The following is a 24,602-nucleotide window of genomic DNA, read 5'->3' on the forward strand; positions in this document are numbered from 1 at the left end:
CACCCCAGCCTATCATCCACCTCACCACCTCTCACCCCACCCCATAGATCCCAGCCCATAAATCCCATCCCACCCCATTCCATCCACCTCACCGCATCCCACCCTTTCCCACGGATCCCATCCCATCTCACAGATCCCAGCCCACCCCATCCCAGAGATTCCATCCCGTCCATTCATCCCATCCCAACTGATCCCATTCCATCCCACCGATCCTATCCCACCCCATCTGTCCATCCCATCCCACCCCATCCATTTTACCTCATGCTACTCCATAGATCCCACCCCACACATCTCATCCATTGATCCATTCCATCCCACTGATCTCATCCCACCGATCCCATCCATCTCACCCCATCCCACCCCACAGATGTCACCCCATGCCATCTCATTGATCCCACCCCGTCCATCCATCCATCTCACCCCATCCCACTCCATCCCATAGACCCCACCCCATCTCATCCCATCCCATCTCGCAGATCCCAGCCCATCCCAGAGATTCCATCCCATCGCACCTGTTCATCCCATCCCAACCGATCCTGTCCCACCCCATCCCTCCATCTCACCCCATCCCATCTCATCCCATCCCATCTCGCAGATCCCAGCCCATCCCAGGGATTCCATCCCATCGCACCTGTTCATCCCATCCCAACCGATCCTGTCCCACCCCATCCATCCATCTCACCCCATCCCACAGATCCCAGCCCAATCTATAGATCCCATCCAATTCAACCATCTCAACCCAGCCTGCTCCATCCCAGAGATCCCATCCATTCATCCCATCCCACTTGTTCATCCCATCCCACTTGTTCATCCCATCCCAACTGATCCTGTCCCATCCCGTCCATCCACCTCACCTCATCCCATAGATCCCAGCCCAGCCCAGCCCATAGACCCCATCCGATTCGACCATCTCAACCCAGCCTACCCCATCCCAGCGATCCCATCCCATCCATTCATCCCATCCTATCTGATCCCATCCCATCCATCTCACCCCATCCCACCCCATAGATCCCACCCCATCCATCTCACCCCATCCCACCCCACAGATTCCACCCCATCCCATCCCTCCATCCCTCCCACCTCCACCACTCCATTCCCACCCTACCTCCAGCCATGCCCCCACCCCATCCCAGCCCCACTGCATCCGATCTGGGTCCCCCCTGCCCCCCGTCTAGTAGGAACCCAGGCTGTGGGGCAGTTTTTGGGGGGACCCCAGCCCCATCTGGGGCTGCTGGGGGACCCGAAGGTCCCAGCCATGCCTGGGGGTCCCATCCAGCTCTTTATTCCCAGTGCACACAGAGGCTTTGGCATTGTCCCGGGGGGACATGGGGACACACGGTTGGGGGTCATGGGACTGCAGTGGGGCACAGGGTCCTGAAGAGAGGCCAGTGGGGCAGGCAGGATGTGGCTGGGGGGGGTGACGGAGCGGCGGCCCCCCAACTCCTCATCTCCCGGGCCAGTAAAGCACGAAACCGTCGCGGCTCTTGCTGAAATCGGGGGTGGCCGCGTCCGGCCGCGTCTCTACCGTCAGCAGCCGCCGGCGCCCGCGTAGGCTCAGCTGGATGCAGTCAGAGACGCGGATCTGCAGCTCCCGCTTGGTCCTACAACATCTTGCCATCAATGGGGGGGTTCGTGGGGTGCTGGGACCCCTCCCCCAAATCCTTAGCCCCCTCCCACCCCCCGCCAACTCACGCTCGGCAGTGCTCCAGGAGGACGCCCACCAGCTCGCCCACCCGGTTGTCCCCCGCCGGCTGCGTCTTGTGCAGGCACACGGCCAGGTCCTCCTGGCTCTGGGTGTGGAAGACCACCAGCTGCGCCCGGCAGCTCGTCACGCTCAGCCCCGTCACCTGCGGGGACATCTGGGTGTCACCGCTGTGGCCATGGTTGCACTGGGGGCTCAGGGCCACGGCACGGCCAGCGTGGCGTGGCCAAGGGACCACGGCCAAGGCACCACGGCCAGTGTGGTGGGGAGAGCATGGCATGGCCAGCGTGGTGGGGCTAGTGTGGTGGGGACAGCGTGGCACGGTCAGCATGGTGGGGACAGCATGGTGGGGACAACACAGTGGGGACAGCACAGTGGGAACAGCATGGCATGGCCAGCGTGGTGGGGCTAGTGTGGTGGGGACAGCGTGGTGGGCTCAACATGACACGGCCAGTGTGGTGGGAACAGCATGGTGGGGACAACGTGGTGGGGACAGTGGTGGGGACAGCATGGCACAGCCAGTGTGGTGGGGACAACATAGTGGGGACAACATAGTGGGAACAGCATGGTGGGCTCAAAGTGACATGGCCAACATGGTGGGGACAGCATGGCATGGCCAGCGTGGTGGGGACAATGTAGTGGGAACAGCACGGTGGGCGCAACGTGCCATGGCCAACGTGGTGGGGACAGCATGGCACAGCCAGTGTGGTGGGGACAGCATGGTGGGAACAACGTGCCACGGACAACGTGGTGGGGACAGCGTAGTGCGAAGAGCGTGGCACAGCTAGCGTGGTGGGGACAGCAGAGTGGGGATGTCATGGCATGGATGTCATGGCACAGCCAGCGGGGTGGGGACAGCAGGGTGGGGACAGCGTGGTGGGGACAGCATCACACCTCTGTCTCAGGGGACTTCACCGTGCCAACATGGACGGCCCCGGTGTGTGGCCATGGGGACCACGGAGGGGTCTCCAACCTCCGGGTGGGAGCGGGGCAGCCGGGACACCTGTGTCCCCCTGATCAAGGCCAGGGTGTAGGGGGTGGCCTTGCCCCTCCCATACCCTGGGGACATCGGTGGGGCTGGGGACACTCACGGTGCTGAGGGGCAGTGCCCGCATCACCCGGTACTGCTGCCGGGGGTCCAGCTTGTAGAGGTGCTGGTCCGTCACGAGGATGGCCCGGTCCCGGCTCTTACCGAAACGGTTGATCTGTGGGGATAGGGACAAGTGAGGGGACACGCCAGGGGGGGAGGGTGACACAGATGCGGTGGCCGGGCAGGACCTCCCCCCTCACCTTGCGGACGTGGCAGGAGAAGAGGACGGAGCCGAAATGCACCTTGTCCTTGAGGGTCTGGAGGCGGCGGGCGAAGGGCAGGGCCAGCCCCGGGTTCTCGCTGGGCTGTGGGGAGCCGGGACGTGGGGATGGGGTGACACCTTGTGGGAGGTGACACCCGGGGACGCGCCATGGGACACCCCGAATCCGTCGCCAGCCCTTACCGAGGAGAGGTAATCCCGCACCCAGCTGCGCTGGCAGCCCCAGTCCTTCCGCAGCCCCTCCAGCGCCTCCATGGCGGCCACCTTGGCCCGGATCTGCCCCATCTCCGAGGGGGGGATCTTCTTGACGATCTGCCGCGCTCGCCACCTGCAGCGGGGGGGACACGGCGCCCTCACGTCACCGTCCCATGTCCACAGCCCCACATCCCTGTCCCACATCCCAGTCCCATGTCCCTGTTCCACGTCCCCATCCTGTGTCCCCGTCCCACGTCCCTGTCCTGCATCCATGTCCCATGTTCACATCCCCATCCCTGTCCCGCATCCTCATCCCATATCCCCATGTCCCCATCTCACATCCCTGTCCCCATCCCGCGTTCCCATTCCACCTCGCTGTCTGACATTCCCAACGTCTCTGTCCCCATCCCATGTTTTCGTCGCACATCCCTGTGCCATATTCCCATCCCGTGTCTCTGTCCCACATCCCCGTCCCACATCCTCGACCCACATTCCAGTCCCATGTCCCTGTCCCAGTCCCATGTCCCTGTCCCATGTCCCCATCCCGCATCCACATCCCCATCCCACATCCCTGTCCCACATTCCCAACCCACATCCCCATTCAATGTTCCCATTCCACGTCCCATGTCCCCATCCCTGTACCACATCGCCATCTCACGTCCACGTCCCTGTCCCACATCCCACGTCCCATATCCCACCTCCCCATTCCCGTCCCATATCCCACCTCCCCATTCCTGTCCCACATCCACATCCATGTCCCACATCCCATGTCCCCATCCCTGTCCCACATCCCATCTCCCCATCCCCGTCCCATATCCCACATCCCCAATTCCTGTCCCACATCTATGTCCATGTCCCACATCCCATGTGCCCACCCCTATCCCCATCCCACGTCCCACATCCCACCTCCCCATCCCTGTCCCACGTCCCACATCCCACCTCCCCATCCCCTTCCCATATCCCATGTCCCCATTCCTGTCCCACATCCACGTCCCACATCCCATGTCCCCATCCCCGTCCCATGTCCCCATCCCTGTCCCATGTCCCCATCCCCATCCCATATCCCAGATCCCCATTCCTGTCCCACATCCATGTCCACAACCCACATCCCATGTCCCCATCCCTGTCCCATGTCCCCATCCCACGTCCCACATCCCACCTCCCCATCCCCTTCCCATATCCCATGTCCCCATTCCTGTCCCACATCCACGTCCCACATCCCATGTCCCCATCCCCGTCCCATGTCCCCATCCCTGTCCCATGTCCCCATCCCCATCCCATATCCCAGATCCCCATTCCTGTCCCACATCCATGTCCACAACCCACATCCCATGTCCCCATCCCTGTCCCATGTCCCCATCCCACGTCCCACATCCCACCTCCCCATCCCTGTCCCACGTCCCACATCCCATCTCCCCATCCCCGTCCCATATCCCATGTCCCCATTCCTGTCCCACATCCACGTCCCACATCCCATGTCCCCATCCCCGTCCCATGTCCCCATCCCTGTCCCATGTCCCCATCCCCATCCCATATCCCAGATCCCCATTCCTGTCCCACATCCATGTCCACAACCCACATCCCATGTCCCCATCCCTGTCCCATGTCCCCATCCCACGTCCCACATCCCACCTCCCCATCCCCTTCCCATATCCCATGTCCCCATTCCTGTCCCACATCCACGTCCCACATCCCATGTCCCCATCCCCGTCCCATGTCCCCATCCCTGTCCCATGTCCCCATCCCCATCCCATATCCCAGATCCCCATTCCTGTCCCACATCCATGTCCACAACCCACATCCCATGTCCCCATCCCTGTCCCATGTCCCCATCCCACGTCCCACATCCCACCTCCCCATCCCTGTCCCACGTCCCACATCCCATCTCCCCATCCCCGTCCCATATCCCATGTCCCCATTCCTGTCCCACATCCACGTCCCACATCCCATGTCCCCATCCCCGTCCCATGTCCCCATCCCTGTCCCATGTCCCCATCCCCATCCCATATCCCAGATCCCCATTCCTGTCCCACATCCATGTCCACAACCCACATCCCATGTCCCCATCCCTGTCCCATGTCCCCATCCCACGTCCCACATCCCACCTCCCCATCCCCTTCCCATATCCCATGTCCCCATTCCTGTCCCACATCCACGTCCATGTCCCACATCCCATGTCCCCATCCCCGTCCCACATCCCACCTCCCCATCCCCACCCCAAATCCCATGTCCCTATCCTCATCCCGCGTCCCCATCCCACGTCCCACGTCCCACATCCCACACCCCCATCCCACCTCCCCACCTCCATCCCATATCCCACGTCCCCATTCCTGTCCCACATCCCCATCCACTTCCCACATCCACGTCCCGCATCCCACCTCCCCATCCCCCGGCAGGAGCGGAGCGGGATGCGTGTGGGTACCTGCGGAAGAGGCGCTGGCTGGCCTCCTGGAAGCGCGCCAGCACGGCCGGCGGCTCCGGCCAGGCCACGCTTTTGCCGTAATCCGGGAGGGTGCGGACGGCCTGGAAGCGGCGCAGCAGCTCCCGCAGATACGCCTTCACCTTGTGCCGCTTGTAGTACGCCATGATGGTGTAGGCAGCGCGCAGGTAACGGCAGCGCCGGCGTGCCAGGGCGCCGCGCCAGGCCTGTCCGACGCCGGGGGGAGTCAGGGCGGGCGCTGCCCCATAGATCCGCCCCCCCGGAGCGCGGCCGGGGCACCAGGGTTTGGGCGCCCGGCACCGTGGCGCCCCCAAAATGCTGCTCTCCCCACCCCAAAGCTCCCCATTGCGGCCCGTGCCTGGCTTGGAAGGAATGTCCTGCGTTGTGCCCTGTGCCAGCCCTGCATCCTGCCCCATAGCCTGCCCCACAGCCTGCCCCACGTGGGGTCCCATGCCACGCTGAGCCTCATGCAGTGCCCTCTTCTCTGTCCCGTGCCCTGCCCCACCTCACACCCCATGCCGTGCCCCACATCACGCCCCATGCCACGCCCCATGTCCCACCCCATGCCATGTCCCATGTCCCACCCCATGCCCTGCCCCACAGCATGCCCCGTGCCCTGCTCCATGTCACACCCCATGCCCTGCCCCACAGCATGCCCTGTGCCCTGCCCCACATCACGCCCCACACCATGTCCCGTGCCCAGCCCCACAGCGTGCCCTATGCCATGCTCCATGCCCTGCTCCACACTATGCCCCACACCATGGCCCCGTGCTTTGCCCCAGGCCCTGCCTGGTGCCCTGCCCCACAGCACGCTCCGTGACCTGCCCCACAGCATGCCCCATGCCATGCCCCGTGTCCCGTGTCACAACCCATGCCATGCCCTGTGCCCCACAGCACACCCCATGCCATGCCCCATGCCCTATCCCTTGCCCCACAGCATGCCCTACACCATGCCCCACGCCATGCTTTGCCCACACCAAGCTCATGCTCTCCACTGTCCTGTTCCCCACCCTGTGCCCCACACCCTGCCCCACACCGTGCCCAGAGCAGCCTGCTGCCCCTCTCCACGCCCCCCAGCGCCAGCAGCTCCCCGTGCCCGCTCGCCCTGTCACCGCTACCCATCCGGGCAGCAGGGGCGTCCCCCTGACCCCGTGTCACCCCGGCGGAGCTGAGACCCAGCCAGCTCGTGCCGCGCGTGCCCACCTTTTGCAGCAGCAGGACGATGATGGGGATGAGCTGCGCCCGCTCCTGCTCGAGGCAGAAGAGGGTGCGGGGCGTGCGGATGAAGACCTTGGTGTGGCCGTAAGCCACGTCGTCCTGGAAGCCGTGCTGCTCCAGGAGGGCTTGCGTGGCCTCCCGGTCGCTGGCCATCAGGTGGTTGGGCCAGGTGTACTCGCAGGTCATCTTGTACCTGGGGGGCAGAGGGGGGTGAGGGGGCGTGGGGAGGGGGTGCTGGGGGGTCCCCCGGGAGGGGGGCGCGGAGCGCGGGCCGTACCGCAGGAGGAAGCGGTGGTAGGGCTGGCGGTAGGCGAAGCCGGCGCGGCGCACCCGGACGTTCTCCAGCAGCCCCAGGTAGGAGACCTGGTGGCGGCAGCGCTCCTCGTCGAAGAGCGTCGGCGACTTCTGGTCGTTGGGTTTGATGCAGCGCACGTAGTAGGGCTCCTGCGGGGACACGGAGAGGGTGGCATCGCGGTGACAACCGCCAGCGGCACCGAGCACACGGTTGTCCTGGGATGGGGGGCTCCGGGTACGCAGGGTGGGACCGCACTGGGACAGGAGGGCTCAGGGGCTTGGGGACATGTCTGGCTAGCACTGGGGCATCTTGGCTCGCTTGGGGACGTGCCAAGACTGCTCAAAGACATCTTGGCTTGCTGGGGACATGCCAGGCTGGCACAGGGACACGCCAGGCTGGCTCAAGGACATCTTGGTTGGCTGGGGACATGCCCGGCTGGCACAGAGACATCTTGGCTGGCTTAGGGACATGCCAGGTTGACTCAAGGACATTTTGGCTGGCTTGGGGACATGCCAGGCTGGTTCAAGGACATCTTGCTTGGCTTGGGGACATGCCAGGCTGGCTTGGGGACAGGCTTGGCTGGCTTGGAGACATGCCAGGCTGGCTCAAGGACATCTTGGTTGGCTGGGGACACGCCAGGCTGGCACAGAGACATCTTGGCTGGCTTAGGGACATGCCAGGTTGACTCAAGGACACCTTGGCTGGCTTGGGGACATGCCAGGCTGGTTCAAGGACATCTTGCTTGGCTTGGGGACATGCCAGGCTGGCTCGGGGACAGGCTTGGCTGGCTTGGGGACATGCCAGGCTGGCTCAAGGACACCTTGGCTGGCTTGGGGACATGCCAGGCTTGTTCAAGGACATCTTGATTGGCTTGGGGACATGCCAGGCTGGCTCGGGGACAGGCTTGGCTGGCTTGGGGACATGCCAGGCTGGCACAGGGGCATGCCAGGCTGTCTCAAGGACATCTTGGCTGGCTTGGGGACATGCCAGGTTGGCTTGGGGACATGCCTAGCTGGCTTGGGGACACGTCTGCCTGGCTCAGGGGCACACCCACATGGCTTGAGGTCATGCCCAGCTGCCAAGGGGACACACCGAGACGGGTTGGGGACGTGCCCAACTGGCCTGGGGACATGTCAAGGTGCAGGGACATGCCAGGGTGGCACGGGGACATGTCCGGCTGTCCCCGGTCCCCTACCTTGGAGGCGAGATTCTCCACCAGGGCCACGATGGAGTTCTTGAAGAGCGTGCCGGTGGTCAGCGGGCGCTTGGTGACCTCGGTGATGCTCTGCTCGCCGTCGGGCCACATGGCACGCAGCACGGGGTCCGCGCTGGGGACAGCATTGGCGTGGGGCTGGCAGCACCGGGCACCCCGCTCCCGCCCCACGCCTGTGCCACCAGCCCCCAAGCTGTGTCCCACGTGTCCCCAACCTGTTGTAGAGGAGCCGTTTGAAGTCCTGGAAGAGCGTGTCCTTGTTCTTGTCCAGGAAACCCTCCACCGAGTACCTGAGGGACGGGGACACCACGTTGGGGGGCTCCTTCGGCCGCCCTGGGGTGTTCTGGGGGGAGCAGCACCTTGAGGGACCCAGGTGTCGGGACAGTCCTTCCTCCCCATGGTGCGACAGGGGCTGCCGAGGGCACCCAGCTCCATGCAGAGGTGACATGTGGCCCTGAAGGTGGCCCTGGGGGCACCCATGGAGGCCAGGGGACTGCAGGGTTCAGTGCTCATGGACACAAGAGTCCCCCGACCCTGTCCCCACTGTCCCCAGGGTACAGCATGGCATGTCCTACATAGCCCGTCCTGCTGCATGTGGCCTCTGGGGACCTCCCAGACCCCATGGACCCCAATGGTCCCCCAAATGGCCTCCCACGGTCCTAAATGGCTCCCCACAATCTCCCATGGGTCCTCAAAGCCCCACGGTCAACCAAGGCTACCCATAGTCGCCTAAGGGGCCCCCATGGCCCTCCATGGTCCCAAGTAGCCCGCCATGGTCCCCCATGCCCTCCCAAGGTCCTTCATGGCCCCACAGTTCTTCCATGACTCCACTGCAACGCCATGGCCACCCATGCATGACCGTAGTCGCTGATGGCCACCCACACTCCCATGGCCCCACTGACCCCCCATCAGTCCCCCGTGGTTCCCCCCATGATCCCCACAGCCTGATGGTCCCCCATGACCCCAAACTACCTCCCATAGTCCCTCAAGACCCTCCTCCATGCTCCCACATGGTCCCCCATGATCTACAAGGCCCCATGGTCAACCCTAGACCTGCCAAGAGCCCCTACAGCCCCATGGTCCCAAGTGGCCCCCCTTGCCCTCCCAAGGTCCTTCATGGGCCCCACAGTTCTCCCATGGCCCCACTGCAACCCCATGGGCCACCCATGGATGTCCATAGTCCCTGATGGCCACCCACACTCCCATGGCCCCACTGACCCCCCATCAGTCCCCCATGGTTCCCCCCATGATCCCCACAGCCTGATGGTCTCCCATGACCCCAAATCACCTCCCATAGTCCCTCAAGACCCTCCTCCATGCTCCCACATGGTCCCCCGTGGATCTCCAAGGCCCCATGGTCAACCCTAGACCCCCCAAGAGCCCTACAGCTCCATGGTCCCCAGTGGCCCCCCCCAAGGCCCCTGTGCTCTCCCAAAGTCCTCCGTGGTGCCCCACGGCCCCACGGCCGCCTGATGACACCCACAGCCCCCCAACGCCCCCCTCACGTGACATCTCCAGCGTAGTGCTTGATGCGGAAGTCCCGGTCAAACTCCATGGTCTTGTCTGTGGGGCAGAGCTGGGGAGCAGAGGGGTGTCAGTCCCCGGCCCGTGGACCACCCTCCCCCCGGCCCCGGCTCTCCCGGATCCCCCCCAGAAGCACCTTGCGGCTGGTGTAGTGGGGGTGGCGGCCGAGGCGGGCGTCCATGGAGGCGAGGAAGAGGGGGTCGGTGACGGTCCCCGCGGCCAGGCAGGCCTCGTCCAGCAGCGCCAGGATGCCGCGGTGCGGCTGCTCCACCAGCTCCACGATGGGCTCGTTGCTGAAGTACTCGATCTGGGGGGGTTGGGGGGGGGGGGCACCCTGAATTGACCCTCCCTCCTCCCCCTCGGGCACCCCAAATCCAGCCATGCCAGGTGACAGCGTCCATGTCCCCACCACGTCCCCCCCCCGAGCCGCTCACCCTCCGCCAGGCGATGCTCCACGTCCCCTCCCTGTCCCCCCGTGCCCTTCATGCTCTGCCAGATGACCCCCCCCCCCGCCATGTCCCCCCCTCCAAGCCCCCCACACTCTGCCAGGTGATGCCACCCTTGTCCCCCTGTCCCCCTGGCAATGTCCCCCATGTCCCCTCTGTGTTCCCCTGTCCCACTGTCCCCCCAGGTTCTGCCAGATGATGCCCCTGTGCCCTGCCATGTCCCCCCTGTCCCCCCTGAGCCCCTCACACTCTGCTAAGCGATGCCCCTGTGTCCCCCCCATGTCCCCCCCGTTCCCCCCCCAAGTCCCCTCTGCCCCTCACGCTCTGCCAGGTGATGCCCCCCTGTCCCCATGTCCCCCCTGTCCCCACGTTCCTCACGCTCTGCCAGGCGATGCCCCCCTGTCCCCATGGCCCCCCTGTCCCCACGTTCCTCACGCTCTGCCAGGCGATGCCCCCCTGTCCCCATGTCCCCCCTGTCCCCCCTGCCCCTCACGCTCTGCCAGGTGATGCCCCCCTGTCCCCATGTCCCCCCTGTCCCCACGTTCCTCACGCTCTGCCTGGCGATGCCCCCCTGTCCCCATGTCCCCCCTGTCCCCACGTTCCTCACGCTCTGCCAGGCGATGCCCCCCTGTCCCCATGTCCCCCCTGTCCCCCCTGCCCCTCACGCTCTGCCAGGCGATGCCCCCCTGTCCCCATGTCCCCCCTGTCCCCATGTTCCTCACGCTCTGCCAGGCGATGCCCCCCTGTCCCCATGTCCCCCCTGTCCCCATGTTCCTCACGCTCTGCCAGGTGATGCCCCCCTGCCCCCATGTCCCCCCGTCCCCATGTTCCTCACGCTCTGCCAGGCGATGCCCCCCTGTCCCCACGTCCCCCCTGTCCCCATGTTCCTCACGCTCTGCCAGGCGATGCCCCCCTGCCCCCATGTCCCCCCTGTCCCCATGTTCCTCACGCTCTGCCAGGCGATGCCCCCCTGTCCCCATGTCCCCCCTGTCCCCATGTTCCTCACGCTCTGCCAGGCGATGCCCCCCTGTCCCCATGGCCCCCCTGTCCCCACGGCCCCCCTGTCCCCATGTTCCTCACGCTCTGCCAGGCGATGCCCTCCCGCTGGTACTCGGCCTGTTCCTGCCGCAGGATCAGCTCGATGAAGAGCTGCTGCAGCTTCTCGTTGCAGTAGTTGATGCAGAACTGCTCGAAGCTGTGGACAGGAGGTCAGGGCGGCCACCGCCACCCGGCCTCACACCATGTCCCCTGCCCACCCTGCCCTGCCACCCGGTCCCCCGAGCCACATAGTCCTGGTCCTCCGGCTCCCGTCCCTCCATGGGTCCCCTGTGGTCCTGTCCCTCCTGGGTCCCATCCCCTTCATGTGCATCTCCCATGTCCTGTCCCCTCCATGTGTCCCTTGAGCATCCTCCTCCTGCTACGTGTCCTTCACAAACCCCAACCCCTCCGTGTCCCCCTCCTGGTCCTGTCACCTCCATGTGTCACCTCATGGTCCTATCTCTCCTGGGTCCTGTCCCCTCCATGGGTCCCTCCTGGGTCCTGTCCTTCCATGGGTCCCACTCGAGCCCTGTCCCCACCACGTGTCCCTTGAGCATCCTCCTCCTGCTACGTGTCCCTCACAAACCCCAACCCCTCCACGTCTCCCTCCTGGTCCTGTCACCTCCATCTGTCCCTCACAGTCCTATCTCTCCTGGGTCTCATCTCCTTCACGTGTCCCTCCTAGGTCTTGTCCCCTCTACATGTCCCTTGGGATTCCTCTCCTGCTATGCGTCCCTCCCAAGCCCTGTCCCCTCCATGGGTCCTCTCCTGGGTCCCATCCCTTCCCTGTGTCCTTCCCAGGTCCCATCACCTCCACATGTCCCTTGGGCTTCCTCCCCCTGCTATGTGTCCCTCACAAGCCCCAACCGTTCCATGTGTCCTTCCCAGGTCCTGTCCCCTCCATGTGTCCCTTGGGTATCCTCCTCCTGCTACATGTCCCTCATGGGTCCCATCACCTCCACGCATCCTTCTCAACCCCTGTCCCCCTCCTGGATCCCATCCTCTCCACGTGTCCCTCCCAGGTCCTGTCACCTCCATGTGTCCCTCCCGGGCCCCCGTTCCCCCCATGCATCCCCCAACCCCTGTCCCTTCCAGGTGTCCCTCCCAGCTATCTCCTTGTCCCTTCCGCATGTCCTTCCCATCCCCAATCCCCCCGCCATGTCCCTCCCAAGTCCTGTTGGACCCCCTCCAGGTGTCCCCCCCACCCCACCCTCGGGCCAGGTCACCTGTTGGTGTCGAAGATCTCGAAGCCGTAGATGTCGAGGACGCCGATGACGGTGCTCTTGCCGTGCAGGCGGGCATCATAGCCGCGGGCAGCGATGCCGGTGTTGATGCGCCCCACGATCCAGCAGAAGAGCCGCTCGTAGATGGCCTGGGGACACCAGGCTGGTGGGCACCCAAGGGGTGCTGGGTGGAGGACCCATCACCCCACGTCCCCTCCCTACCTTGGCGCAGGCATCCCGGGCGTAGGCGGCCTCCTTGGGGCTGTGGCCCTTCTCAATCACCTCCCCGCCGCCGGCCGCTACGGTGCGGGTCAGGAGCGCCTGGCGCAGGTTGTCCGGGGCCGTGGCCGTCAGCTCGGCCAGCGCCGAAAGCTGCGCCTCGTCCTCCACCGCCGCCATCTCGCCCTCCGCCAAGAACCTGACGTTGCCCTGGGGGGGCCCCGGCACGACACGTTGGAGGATGAAGGTTGGCGGGACACCCAGGGGCCTCCGGAAAGGGGCTGGGGTGTCCTGGCACCAGACCCTCCCACACCCCGGGCTGGGACATACAGGGCTCTACTGGCTTGTATTGGGCTGTACTGGTTTGCACTGGGCTGTGTTGGGCTTTGCTGGGCCATACTGGTTTGCACTGGGCTATACTGGGCTTTGCTGGGCCATACTGGTTTGCACTGGGCTGAACTGGAATTGGCTGGGCCATCCTAATCTGTGCTGGACCACAGTGGTTTGCACTGGGCTATACTATCGGGTTTGAAACGGGCTGTACTGGTTTGCATTGGGCTATACTGGTTTGCACTGGGCTATATTGGTTTGCATTGGGCTGCGCTGGGCACGGCTGCACTGGGCTGTGCTGGGCCATACTGGTTTGCATTTGGCTATACTGGTTTGCATGCGGCTATACTGGTTTGCACTAGGCTGTGCTCGGCTTTCCAGGGCCATACTGGTTTGTATTGGGCTGTACTGGTTTGCACTGGGCTGTGCTGGGCTTTGCTGGGCCATACTGGTTTGAACTGGGCTGTGCTCGGCTTTCCTGGGCCATACTGGTTTGTATTGGGCTGTACTGGTTTGCACTGGGCTGTGCTGGGCTTTGCTGGGCCATACTGGTTTGTATTGGGCTGTACTGGTTTGCACTGGGCCGTGCTGGGCCATACTGGTTTGCATTGGGCTGTACTGGTTTGCACTGGGCTATACTGGTTTGAACTGAGCTGCACTGTGCTGGGCTTTGCTGGGCCATACTGGTTTGCACTGGGCTGTGCTGGGCTGTACTGGTTTGCACTGGGCTATACTGGTTTGCATTTGGCTATACTGGTTTGCACTGGGCTGTGATGGGCCATACTGGTTTGAACTGGGCTGCACTGTGCTGGGCTTTGCTGGGCCATACTGGTTTTCATTGGGCAACGTTGGGTTGTACTGGTTTGCATGGGGTTGAGCTGGGCTGTGCTGTTTTGCATTGGGCTGTACTGGTTTGCACTGGGCTGTGCTGGGCCATACTGGTTTGCATTGAGCTATACTGGTTTGCATTGAGCTATACTGGGTTGCACTGGGCTAAGCTGGGCCATACTGGTTTGCATTGGGCTGTACTGGGCTGTGCTGGTTTGCATTGGGCTATACTGGTTTGCCCAGGGCCATACTGGTTTGCCCAGGGCCATACTGGTGTGACGGGGCTGTACTGGTGGGGGAAGGCTCTACTGGTTTGCCCAGAACCATACCGGTGTGGGGGGGTACATACTGGTGCGTGGGGGAGGGTGTACGGGTGCACAGGGGCCCGTATCGGTGCCTGGGAGCTGTACTGGTGTGGAGGGGGCTGTACTGGTGTGGAGGGGGCTGTACTGGTCTGTATGTGTATGCCCAGAACCACACTGGTATGTGTGTGTGGGCCATACTGGTCTAACTGGGGCCGTACTGGTCTGTATGTGTGTGCCCAGAACCACACTGGTGTGCTTGTGGGGGGGCATACTGGTCTAACTGGGGCCATACTGGTCTGTATGTGTATGCCCAGAACTATACTGGTGTGTGTGTGTGGGGGCATACTGGTCTAACTGGGGCCATACTGGTCTGTATGTGTATGCCCAGAACCATACTGGTGTGCGTGTGGGGGGCCATACTGCTGTTGGGGGAGTCTGTACTGGTGGGGGCGGGGGCCCATACTGGTGGTGGGGGTCCGTACTGGTGTGCGGGGGGCCCATACCGGTGTGTGTGGGGGTTCGTACTGGTGCGTGGGGAGGCCATACTGGTGGTGGGGGGTCCGTACTGGTGTGTGGGGGAGCCATACTGGTGTGGGGGGACACATACTGGTGTGGGGGGGTCCGTACTGGTGTGGGGGGGGTGCCATACTGGTGTGTGGGGACACATACTGGTGTGGGGGGGTCCGTACTGGTGTGTGGGGGTGCCATACTGGTGTGTGGGGCGGCCATACTGGTGTTGGGGGGGGGGTGTCTCACCAGGTGCAGGATGGCGGCCAGGATGCGGCGCACGGAGCCCATCTCCTCCGGGGAGAAGCCGATGACGGTCATCGCCTCCTCCACCGCCCGGTAACCGCCCGCGTCGTCCCCGCAGGCCTGGGGACAGGGTCGGGGGTTGGGGGGGGAGGACACGTGAGGGGCCGAGACCCACCCCGGGACCCCCGGGTCACATCCCCCCCCCCCAGCCCCTGCTCCCCACCCACCCCCGGCCCCACTCACGCTGCTCCGGGCGCCCTCCTGGGTGTAGCGGTAGGCGCCGGGGTCCCGGCAGAGGTGCAGCGCGGCCAGCAGCGCCGGCGGAGCTCCCAGCAGCAGCTACGGGGTAGGGGGGTGGGGGGCGTCAGCACCGCGGGGGTGCGGGGTGTCCCCCACCCGGCCCGTCTGGTGATGGGCTGTCCCCCCCCTGCCTTGTCACATACTGTCCTGTCCCACCCCATCCCACCCCACCCCATCCATCCTGACCTGTCCTGTCTCACCCCATCTCCCATCCATCCCCATCCCATTTATCCCATGCACCCCATCCCATAGATCCCATCCGTCCCACCTGTCCAATCCCATCCCATCCCAACCCCATCCATCCTGCCCTTCTCAACCCATCCATCCCATCCCCATCTCATCCCATAGATCCCATCTCCCATCCCATCCATCCCGTCCTTCTCAACCCAACTATTCCGTCCCCATCTCATCCCATAGATCCCATCTCCCATCCCATCCATCCCATCCCAATCTTTTCATCCCATCTCATCCCGTAGATCCCATCCATCCCATCCCATCCCATCCATCCTGCCCTTCTCAACCCATCCATCCCGTCCCCATCTCATCCCATAGATCCCATCTCCCATCCCATCCATCCCGTCCCCATCTCATCCCATAGACCCCATCTCCCATCCATCCCCATCCCATTTATCCCATGCACCCCGTCCCATAGATCCCATCCGTCCCACCTGTCCAATCCCATCCCATCCCCACCCTATCCATCCCGTCTTTCTCAACCCATCCATCCTGCCCCCAGCTCATCCCATAGATCCCATCCATCCCATCCCCACCCCATCCATCCCGTCCTTCTCAACCCATCCATCCCATCCCCATCTCATCCCATAGATCCCATCTCCCATCCCATCCATCCCGTCCTTCTCAACCCAACTATTCCGTCCCCATCTCATCCCATAGACCCCATCTCTCATCCATCCCATCCCCATCTCATCCCATAGATCCCATCTCCCATCCCATCCATCCCATCCCAACCTTTTCATCCCATCTCATCCCATAGATCCCATCCATCCCATCCCATCCATCCTGCCCTTCTCAACCCATCCATCCCGTCCCCATCTCATCCCATAGGTCCCATCTCCCATCCCATCCATCCTGTCCTTCTCAATCCAACTATTCTGTCCCCATCTCATTCCATAGATCCCATCTCCCATCCCATCCATCCCACCCCAATTTTTTCATCCCATCCATCCCATCCCCATGTCATCCCATAGATCCCATCCATCCCATCCCCACCCCATCCATCTCAACCCAACTATTCCGTCCCCATCTCATCCCATAGATCTCATCTCCCATCCATCCCATCCCAGTCTTTTCATCCCATCCATCCTTTCCTCATCTCATCCCATAGATCCCACCTCCCCTCCCATCTGTCTCATCCCATACGATAGATCCCATCTCTCCAATCCACCCATCCCATCCCATAGATCTCATCCATCCCATCCCCAGCTCATCCCATAGATCCCATCCATCCCATCCCCATGTATTCCCCATCTCATCCCATCCCAGCCTTCTCATCCCATCCATTTGTCCCCATCATATCCCCATCTCATCCTATAGATCCCATCCATCCCATCCCCACGGCATCCCCAACTCATCTCATCCTGTCCCCATCCCATCAAACCCATCCATCCCACCTCACCCCATCCCATAGATCTCACCTATCCCACCCCAAAACCTTTTCATCCCATCCCCATCCCATCCTGTAGATCCCATCCTTTCCATCCCATCCTCATCTCATCCTGTAGATCCCATCCCAACCTTCTCATCTCATCCACATCCCATCCTGTAGATACCACCCATCCCATCCTAACCTCCTCATCCCATCCTCTAGATCCCATCCATCCCATCCCAACCTTCTCATCCCATCCTCATCCCATCCTGTAGATCCCATCCCAACCTTTTCATCCCATCCTCATCCCACTCTATAGATCCCATCCATCCCATCCCAACCTTCTTATCCTATCCTCATCCCATCCTCTAGATCCCATCCATCCCATCCCAACCTCCTCATCTCATCCTCATCCCATCCTCTAGATCCCATCTATCCCATCCCAACCTTCTCATCCCATCCTATAGATCCCATCCTATAGATCCCATCCATCCCATCCCAACCTTCTTATCCCATCCCCATCTCATCCCGTAGATTCCATCTATCCCATCCCATCCCATCCCTCCTGTCTCCATCCCACCCCACCCCACCCCATCCCCTGGTTCACCTGGTAGAAGGCGTGGAAGTTCCTCTCTCCCGGCTGCTGCTGGAGGATTCGGGACTGGAAGAGGGAGCAGGGGCTGGGTGCCGGGCGGTGCCCATGTGGGACCAGCCCCACCCCCGGGCCGTGCCCCCCCGCGGCACCCCCGCACCTTCTCCAGGAGGTAGTTGTGGATGTGGCCGCCGGTGGGGTCGCCCTTGAAGTCGAAGTTGATGTCCATGTACTTGCCGAAGCGGCTGGAGTTGTCGTTGCGGTTGGTTTTGGCGTTGCCGAAGGCCTCCAGGACGCAGTTGGACTTGAGCAGGACGTTCTTCACCCTGGGTGGCACGGCACGGCATGGCACAGTATGGCAAGGCACGGCACAGTATGGCATGGCATGGCATGGCATGGCATGGCATGGCATAGCATGGTATGGCATGGCACGGCATTGGCATGGCACAGTACAGCATGGTATACCACGGTACGGCATGGTATGGCATGGCACGGTACGGCATGGCATGGTACAGCATGGCACGGCACGGTATGGCATTAGCATGGTACGGCATGGCACAACATGGCATGGCACGGTATGGCATGGCATGGCATGGCATGGTATGGCATGGCACGGTACAGCACGGCATGGCACGCCACGGTACAGCATGCCACGGCATTGGCATGGCCCAGCATGGCATGGCACAGCATGGCATGGCACGGTACAGCACGGCACGGCATTGGCATGGTACAGCATGGCATGGCACAGCATGGCACGCCACGGTACGGCATGCCACGGCATGGTACGGCATTGGCATGGCACAGCATGGCATGGTACGACACGGCATGCCACGGTATGGCACGACATGGCACGGTACGGCATTGGCATGGCCCAGCATGGCATGGCACGGTACGGCATAGCATGGCACAGTACGGCGTTGGCATGGCACGGTACAGCATGACACGGCATGGCACGGTACGGCACCGCAGGGCTGCAGCCTCACCGATGGACACGGGACACGACACCCCTGGGCCCCCCCCCCCGTCCGGCCATGGGGTGCCCCAAGCTCCTCACCCCCCCCCGGACATGGGGCACCCTTGGGCGTCCCAGGGCCACCCCACAGGTCCGTGGGGAACCCCTGGTCACCCTACACCATCCCTATGGATGTGGGGCACCCCAGGACCCTCCAGGAGCACCCCACAGGCATGGGGCAACCCAGGACCACCCCACGGGCATGGGGCACCCCATGTCACCCCGGACCATCCTTATGGGCATAGGGCACCCCAGGACCCTCCAGGATCACCCCACAGGGATGGGGCACCCTTGGTCACCCCACACCTTCCCCATGGGCGTGGGACACCCCAGGACTACCCCACAGGTCCATGGCGCACCCCTGGTCACCCTACACGATCCCTATAGGCACAGGGCATCCTAGGGCCTCCCAGGACCACCCCACGGGCATGGGGCACCCCTGGGTGCCCCACAACTTCTCTATGGGTATGGGCCACCCCACGACCACCCTCGTCCCCCCATCATCCCCATAGACATGGGTACCCTCCAGAAACACCCACCGGGATGGGGCACCCCTGGTTGCCCCACACCTTCCCTATGGACATGGGGCACCCCAGGGCCTCCCAGGACCACCCCATAGGCATGGGGCACCCCTGGTTGCCCCAGACCTTCTCTATGGGTGTGGGGCACCCCAGGGTCACCTCACGGTCATGGGGCACCCCTGGTTCCCCCACCATCCCTATAGACATGGGGCACACCAGGACCCTCTAGAACCACCCCACAGACATGGAGCACCCCTGGTTGCTCCACCCCACAGGCATGGGGCACCCTGTTCCCCCTCACCCTGACCCCACAGGCAGGGGCTCCCTCCCCCCCAACCCACGGCAGATCCATGAGGGCTGTGCCCCACCACCCATCCCTCCCGCCAGCGCCGTGGGGCCAGACTCACCTCTCCACCTCGGCGCGCTGGGTGGGGTTGGTGATGGCGGCGATGTACTGCATGATGTACTTGCTGGCCTCCGTCTTGCCCGCCCCACTCTCACCTGGCAGGGACGGCAGGGGCTGGGCAAGGGCACCTGCCAGAGGGTGCCCACCCCCGCCCCCCCCACCTGCCCCACAACCGCCACCATGTCCCTACCCGAGATGACGATGCAGGTGTCCTTGGCGCGGCGCTTCATGGCCTTGTAGGCGGCGTCGGCCAGGGCGAAGAGGTGGGGCGGGCGCTCGTAGAGCTCGCGGCCGCGGTAGCGCTCCACCGCCGGCGGGCCGTACAGCGCCAGCGCCCGGTACGGGTTCACTGCCACCACCACCTCGCCGATGTAGGTGTAGATGCAGCCCTGCGAGAACCTGTGCGGAGGGGTGGCCGTGGGGTGGGCTGTGGGGCTGGTGGGGCACCCTGCGGGGTGCTGTGCTGTGGCGTGGCACCCTGTGACATGAGGCAGGGTGCCCTGCGGGGTGTTGTGCCACGGGGTGACACCCTGCGGGGTGCTGGGCAATGGGGTGGCACCCTGTGCCACGGGGCAGGATGGTGCTGTGCCATGGGGTGACACCCTGCAGAGCGCCGTGTCATGGGGCAGGATGGTGCTGTGGGGCAGGGTGGCACCTTGGGGGGTGCTGTGGCATGGGGCAGCACCCTGTGCCACGGGTCGGGATGGTGCTGCGCAGTGGGGTGACCCCCTGTGGGGTGCTGTGCCGCGGGGTGGCACTCTGCAGGGTGCTGTGCCATGGGGTACGATGGCACCCTGTGCCGTGGGGCGGGATGGTGCTGTGCTATGGGGTGAGGGGGCACCCTGCAGGATGCTCTGCCATGGGGCAGGATGCACAGTCCATGGGGTGCTGTGCTGTCAGGCAGGGTGACGCCCTGCAGGGCGCTGAGCTATGGGGCGGGACAGCGTGAGGTACTGTGTGTCAGGGTGGCATCCTGTGGGGTGATGTGCCGTGGGGCAGGATGCACGCCCTGCAGAGCCATGGGGCTCTCCACGGGGCTTACCCGCCCTCCCCGAGAACTGCGCTATGGGGCAGAGCCACGCACCGTGGGGCTGGGCGGTGCCGTGGGGCAGCGGGAGAGCGGCTCTTCCTACAGGCAGCACCTGCAGGCGCCAGAGCGGGCAAGAAACACGGGGGGACCCCTGGGTGGGACACGCGAGTGTGCACCCCCCTCCCCACATCAGCCCCCCAACCCGCTCCGGGGGGCAGGTGTGCCTCAGTTTCCCCCCACTGGCAGCGCGGCACCGCCCAGATGCTTCCTGCAGAGCTGGGGTTTGGTACCGGGCGCTTCCGCATCCCCTGAGGGACACGGGGTCCCTGGTGTCCCCGCCATCACCGCGACGCCAGGACCCACGTCCCGGCTGCCGTGTGGGCGATGCTGGGGGGACGTCTCACAGCACCGGGAACCGCCAGCACCCACCTCGGGGTGTCCCCGCCATCACCCACCCACCCACCGGTGCGTCCCCCACGCCCCGTCCCCGTACCGCAGGCGCAGGTTCTCCAGGAACTGCTCCATGGTCACCTCGTCCAACAGGACGAAGTCGGCTTTGCCAAATTCGGGACCCTCCAGCTCCGCCATGCCGCGCCCGCCGCGCACCCACTTCCCCCCACCCCTCACCGGCTTCCTGCACCGCCAACGACCGCCGAGGCCACTGCGCAGGCGCGGAGAAGACCCGGTGTCATCGCCACCACCCATGGGTGACGGTTGGGTGGCCCTGGGGCTGGGGACACATACATTTGTGGGGTGGGGGACTTCGCCTCACGCCCCCCAGGGTGGATGTTGACCATCACCGTGCCGGCAGCCAGCCCCACAGCGAAGGGTGGGCGAGGGACATGTGGGGCAGAGGCGCCGTGGGGCTGCATCACCCTCAAGCCACCGCGCCCCCATCCCCCGGTTTGTGGTTACGGGGTGTCACTTCCCTCCGGTGCCGATCCGGCGCCTGGTTGCATCCGGGGGGGACGCCGCGGTGATGGTCGCTGGGGACATCGCGGTGTCCCCCAAACCCGTCACCGTGTGTCCCCTTCCCCATTTCCACACCGTGCCACAAAATCCCACCGGGAAACCAGCTATTTATTGGAAAAACGGGAAATTGTTTATTAAGATGCCAGAATTGCCCGTTGTCATCCCAGTATCCCCAGTTTAAATCTGGGAGAACAAGTCAAGGCGAGGATCAATGGAGAGGGGACCCCCGTGCCGGTATCCAGCTGGAAAAGAAGGGGGGTGATCATTAAGATAATGAGGATTACGGTGCTAACGAGGTGGGGAATTAATGAAGGACTTGGCCGACAGCCCCTCACCACCAGGATACAAATTTCACAGCTCCACTTGCCATTATTGAGGCAAACCAGCACTCACCAGTATTCCCAGTTCCAGTTTTTAACCAAGAAATTATTCCCACTAAAGCCCAGTAACCAAAAAAAACCACCTCCTTACCAAGCGAACAAGGAACGCGGTGAGCTTTTCCAGAGCGCTGCCACACCGTTTTCCCAGCGGTTGGGCCGAAAATGTGCGATCTTGCCAGATTTTCACCTAAAAACGAAGATCACGTCGGTGGTGGGTGAATAAATCCCGCTGGGATGAAGGGATCGGGCTGGATTATGGGGGGGTCCTTCTGCTCCCCATCCTTGACATCCAGTTCAGGGGCTGGGTAACCGGAGGACAACTGGTGTTACCAGTAAAGACGGAGGCAAAACGTGAAGTCGTGAGACCCCCCCTGCTCCCCCTGCAGCGCTGCCTCCAGCTCCGGGGCCTCAGCACAGGAGAGACACGGAGCTGCTGGAGCGGGGCCAGAGAAGGCTCCGGAGATGCTGGGAGGGCTGGAGCCCCTCTGCTGTGGGGACAGGCTGAGAGAGCTGGGGGGGTTCAGCCTGGAGAAGAGAAGGCTCCGCGGAGACCTTTAGACCTTCCAGTCCCTCAAGGGGCTCCAGGAAAGCTGGGGAGGGACTCTGGATGAGGGAGGGGAGCCATGGGACGAGGGGGAAGGGTTTTACACTAAAAGAGGGGAGATTTAGGCGAGATATTGGGAAGAAATTGTTGGCTGTGAGGGTGGTGAACCCCTGGCCCAGGTTGCCCAGAGAAGCTGTGGCTGCCCCATCCCTGGAGGGGTTCAAGGCCAGGTTGGACGGGGCTTGGAGCAACCTGGGCTGGTGGGAGGTGTCCCTGTCCAGGGCAGGGGGTGGCACTGGATGGTCTTTAAGGTCCCTTCCCACTCAAACCAGCCTCTGATTCTACTAGTAAAGACGAAGGCACAGAAGGCAATTAATACCTCGGCCTTTCTCACGATGTCTCCCACCCCATCCCACAGAGCGTGGAGATCCTCCTTAGCCCTCCTTTGCTTGCTAATGAATTTACAGAAACATTTTTTTTATTGTCTTTTATGGCAGTAGCCAGATTAAGTAGCCAGGACAGTCCCACTGAACCCACCTTCTCCTTCACAGCAGCTTCCTACATCCCTCTAGATCATCGGACAGGGAGCCTGCAATGGAAGAGGGAAAGAATGGCATCAGTAAGGCCAGAGGAGGAGGCAGGGAACGTCGCCTGGGCCTCCATCTCCCCTGAGACATGGCGTGTCCGGGATTTCTATAACCCCTCCCCGGGAATGGCGGGGAGAGGCCTCAAACCGTCCCGGGGCTGCTCTGGCAAGCGCTGTAGGAATGGCGGGGGCCATCCCAGGCCCCCCCACGCTGGAAGGCTTGCGGCAAGGAAGTGCCATGGAGGCCCCACCATGTCGGTGGTGGCCAAATAAATCCCAATGGGATAAAAAGATTGAGCTGCACGGCTCCCCGTGTCCCACCGTCCTCCCAGATTACAGCTCTCCCATGGGATTTCAGCCCCGAGAGACTCGCCTGCTGGTTAATGACGGGACAAGGCCTTGGCGGCTGCGTTTAGTAAAGCTAATGACAGAAAATTAAGCCAATTATGGTGACAAGGGGGAGTGTGGAACACAACCCTCACAGGACAGGCCCCTTGAACTCACCTCCTTCTTCCCGGTGGCTTCCTACATCTCTCTGGGATCATCGGACACGGAGCCTGCAATGGGAGAGGGAGAGAATGGCATCAGTGGAGCCGGAGCTCCCCCAGGGATCCCTCATCTCCCCTTGGACATGGCGTGTCCGGGATTTCTATAACCCCTCCCCGGGAATGGCGGGGAGAGGCCTCAAACCGTCCCAGGGCTGCTCTGGCAAGCGCTGTAGGAATGGCGGGGGCCACCCCAGGCCCCCCCACGCTGGAAGGCTTGCGGTAAGGAAGCGTTGTGGGCACCCAGCCCCAGCAGTGGTGGCCAAATAAACCCCACTGGGACAAAGGGATCGGGCTGCGCGGCTCTCCGTGCCCCGCCAGGCTCCCAGATTACAGCTCTCCCATGGGATTTCAGCCCCGAGAGACTCGCCTGCTGGTTAATGACGGGACAAGGCCTTGGCGGCTGTGTTTAGCAGAGCTAATGACCGAAAATTAAGCTAATTATGGTGACAAGGGGGAGTGTGGAACACAACTCCCAAGGACAGGCCCCTTGAACTCACCTCCTCCTTCCCGGCGGCTTCCTACATCTCTCCAGGATCATCGGACAGGGAGCCTGTAACGGGAGAGGGAGAGAATAGCACCAGTGGAGCCGGAGCTCCCCCAGGGATCCCCCATCTCCCCTCGGACATGGCGTGTCTGGGATTTCTATAACCCCTCCCCGGGAATGGCGGGGAGAGGCCTCAAACCGTCCCGGGGCTGCTCTGGCAAGCGCTGTAGGAATGGCGGGGGCCACCCCAGGCCCCGCCACGCTGGAAGGCTTGCGGCAAGGAAGTGCCATGGAGGCCCCACCATGTCGGTGGTGGCCAAATAAATCCCAATGGGATAAAAGGATTGAGCTGCGCGGCTCTCCGTGTCCCACCGTCCTCCCAGATTACAGCTCTCCCATGGGATTTCAGCCCCGAGAGACTCGCCTGCTGGTTAATGACGGGACAAGGCCTTGGCGGCTGTGTTTAGCAGAGCTAATGACCGAAAATTAAGCTAATTATGGTGACAAGGGGGAGTGTGGAACACAACTCCCAAGGACAGGCCCCTTGAACTCACCTCCTCCTTCCCGGCGGCTTCCTACATC

At 63.2% G+C, this 24,602-nt stretch overlaps 1 protein-coding gene and 3 non-coding genes across 5 annotated transcripts; all 4 read right to left on the bottom strand.

Moving 5' to 3' along the window:
• Positions 1–1,231: 1,231 nt before the first annotated feature.
• Positions 1,232–22,041, bottom strand: MYO1G (myosin IG). Of its 2 annotated transcripts, none has more exons than XM_063324201.1 (22): positions 21,950–22,041; positions 19,667–19,875; positions 19,478–19,571; positions 17,698–17,863; positions 17,553–17,606; positions 15,283–15,378; positions 15,043–15,159; positions 12,827–13,033; positions 12,608–12,753; positions 11,424–11,538; positions 10,034–10,204; positions 9,879–9,949; positions 8,589–8,663; positions 8,356–8,488; positions 7,143–7,309; positions 6,851–7,058; positions 5,630–5,853; positions 3,196–3,340; positions 2,993–3,097; positions 2,794–2,907; positions 1,693–1,847; positions 1,232–1,601 (listed from the first exon to the last, which is right to left on the bottom strand). In XM_063324201.1, exons 2-22 carry the CDS (start codon positions 19,704–19,706, stop codon positions 1,445–1,447), a joined length of 2,760 nt encoding a protein of 919 aa, XP_063180271.1. In that variant the 5' UTR covers positions 19,707–19,875; positions 21,950–22,041; the 3' UTR covers positions 1,232–1,444. The 2 variants fall into 2 exon arrangements, with proteins under 2 accessions (XP_063180271.1, XP_063180270.1); XM_063324200.1 differs by lacking the exon at positions 21,950–22,041 and adding an exon at positions 21,000–21,130.
• A 1,039-nt stretch (positions 22,042–23,080) lies between these two features.
• LOC134512365 (small nucleolar RNA SNORA9) lies at positions 23,081–23,214 on the bottom strand. The gene has a single exon (XR_010070101.1). It is a non-coding gene; the product is annotated as a small nucleolar RNA SNORA9 (small nucleolar RNA).
• A 408-nt stretch (positions 23,215–23,622) lies between these two features.
• On the bottom strand, positions 23,623–23,756 carry LOC134512364 (small nucleolar RNA SNORA9). Its single transcript, XR_010070100.1, has one exon. It is a non-coding gene; the product is annotated as a small nucleolar RNA SNORA9 (small nucleolar RNA).
• Positions 23,757–24,163: 407 nt separating this feature from the next.
• LOC134512366 (small nucleolar RNA SNORA9) lies at positions 24,164–24,297 on the bottom strand. The gene has a single exon (XR_010070102.1). It is a non-coding gene; the product is annotated as a small nucleolar RNA SNORA9 (small nucleolar RNA).
• Between the last annotated feature and the right edge of the window lie 305 nt (positions 24,298–24,602).

This window comes from Chroicocephalus ridibundus, chromosome 2 (assembly GCF_963924245.1).
Source record: "Chroicocephalus ridibundus chromosome 2, bChrRid1.1, whole genome shotgun sequence".
Classification (NCBI taxonomy): Eukaryota; Metazoa; Chordata; class Aves; order Charadriiformes; family Laridae; genus Chroicocephalus; species Chroicocephalus ridibundus.

Excerpts from the sequence above, each read along its gene's own strand:
- MYO1G (XM_063324200.1), bottom strand. The coding sequence starts at position 21,094 with ATGGCGGAGCTGGAGGGTCCCGAATTTGGCAAAGCCGACTTCGTCCTG. Across the intron at positions 17,864-19,477 it reads CAGCGCGCCGAGGTGGAGAG|GGTGAAGAACGTCCTGCTCA; the intron begins GTGAGTCTGGCC and ends CGTGCCACCCAG. Across the intron at positions 11,539-12,607 it reads GAGATCTTCGACACCAACAG|CTTCGAGCAGTTCTGCATCA; the intron begins GTGACCTGGCCC and ends TCCTGTCCACAG.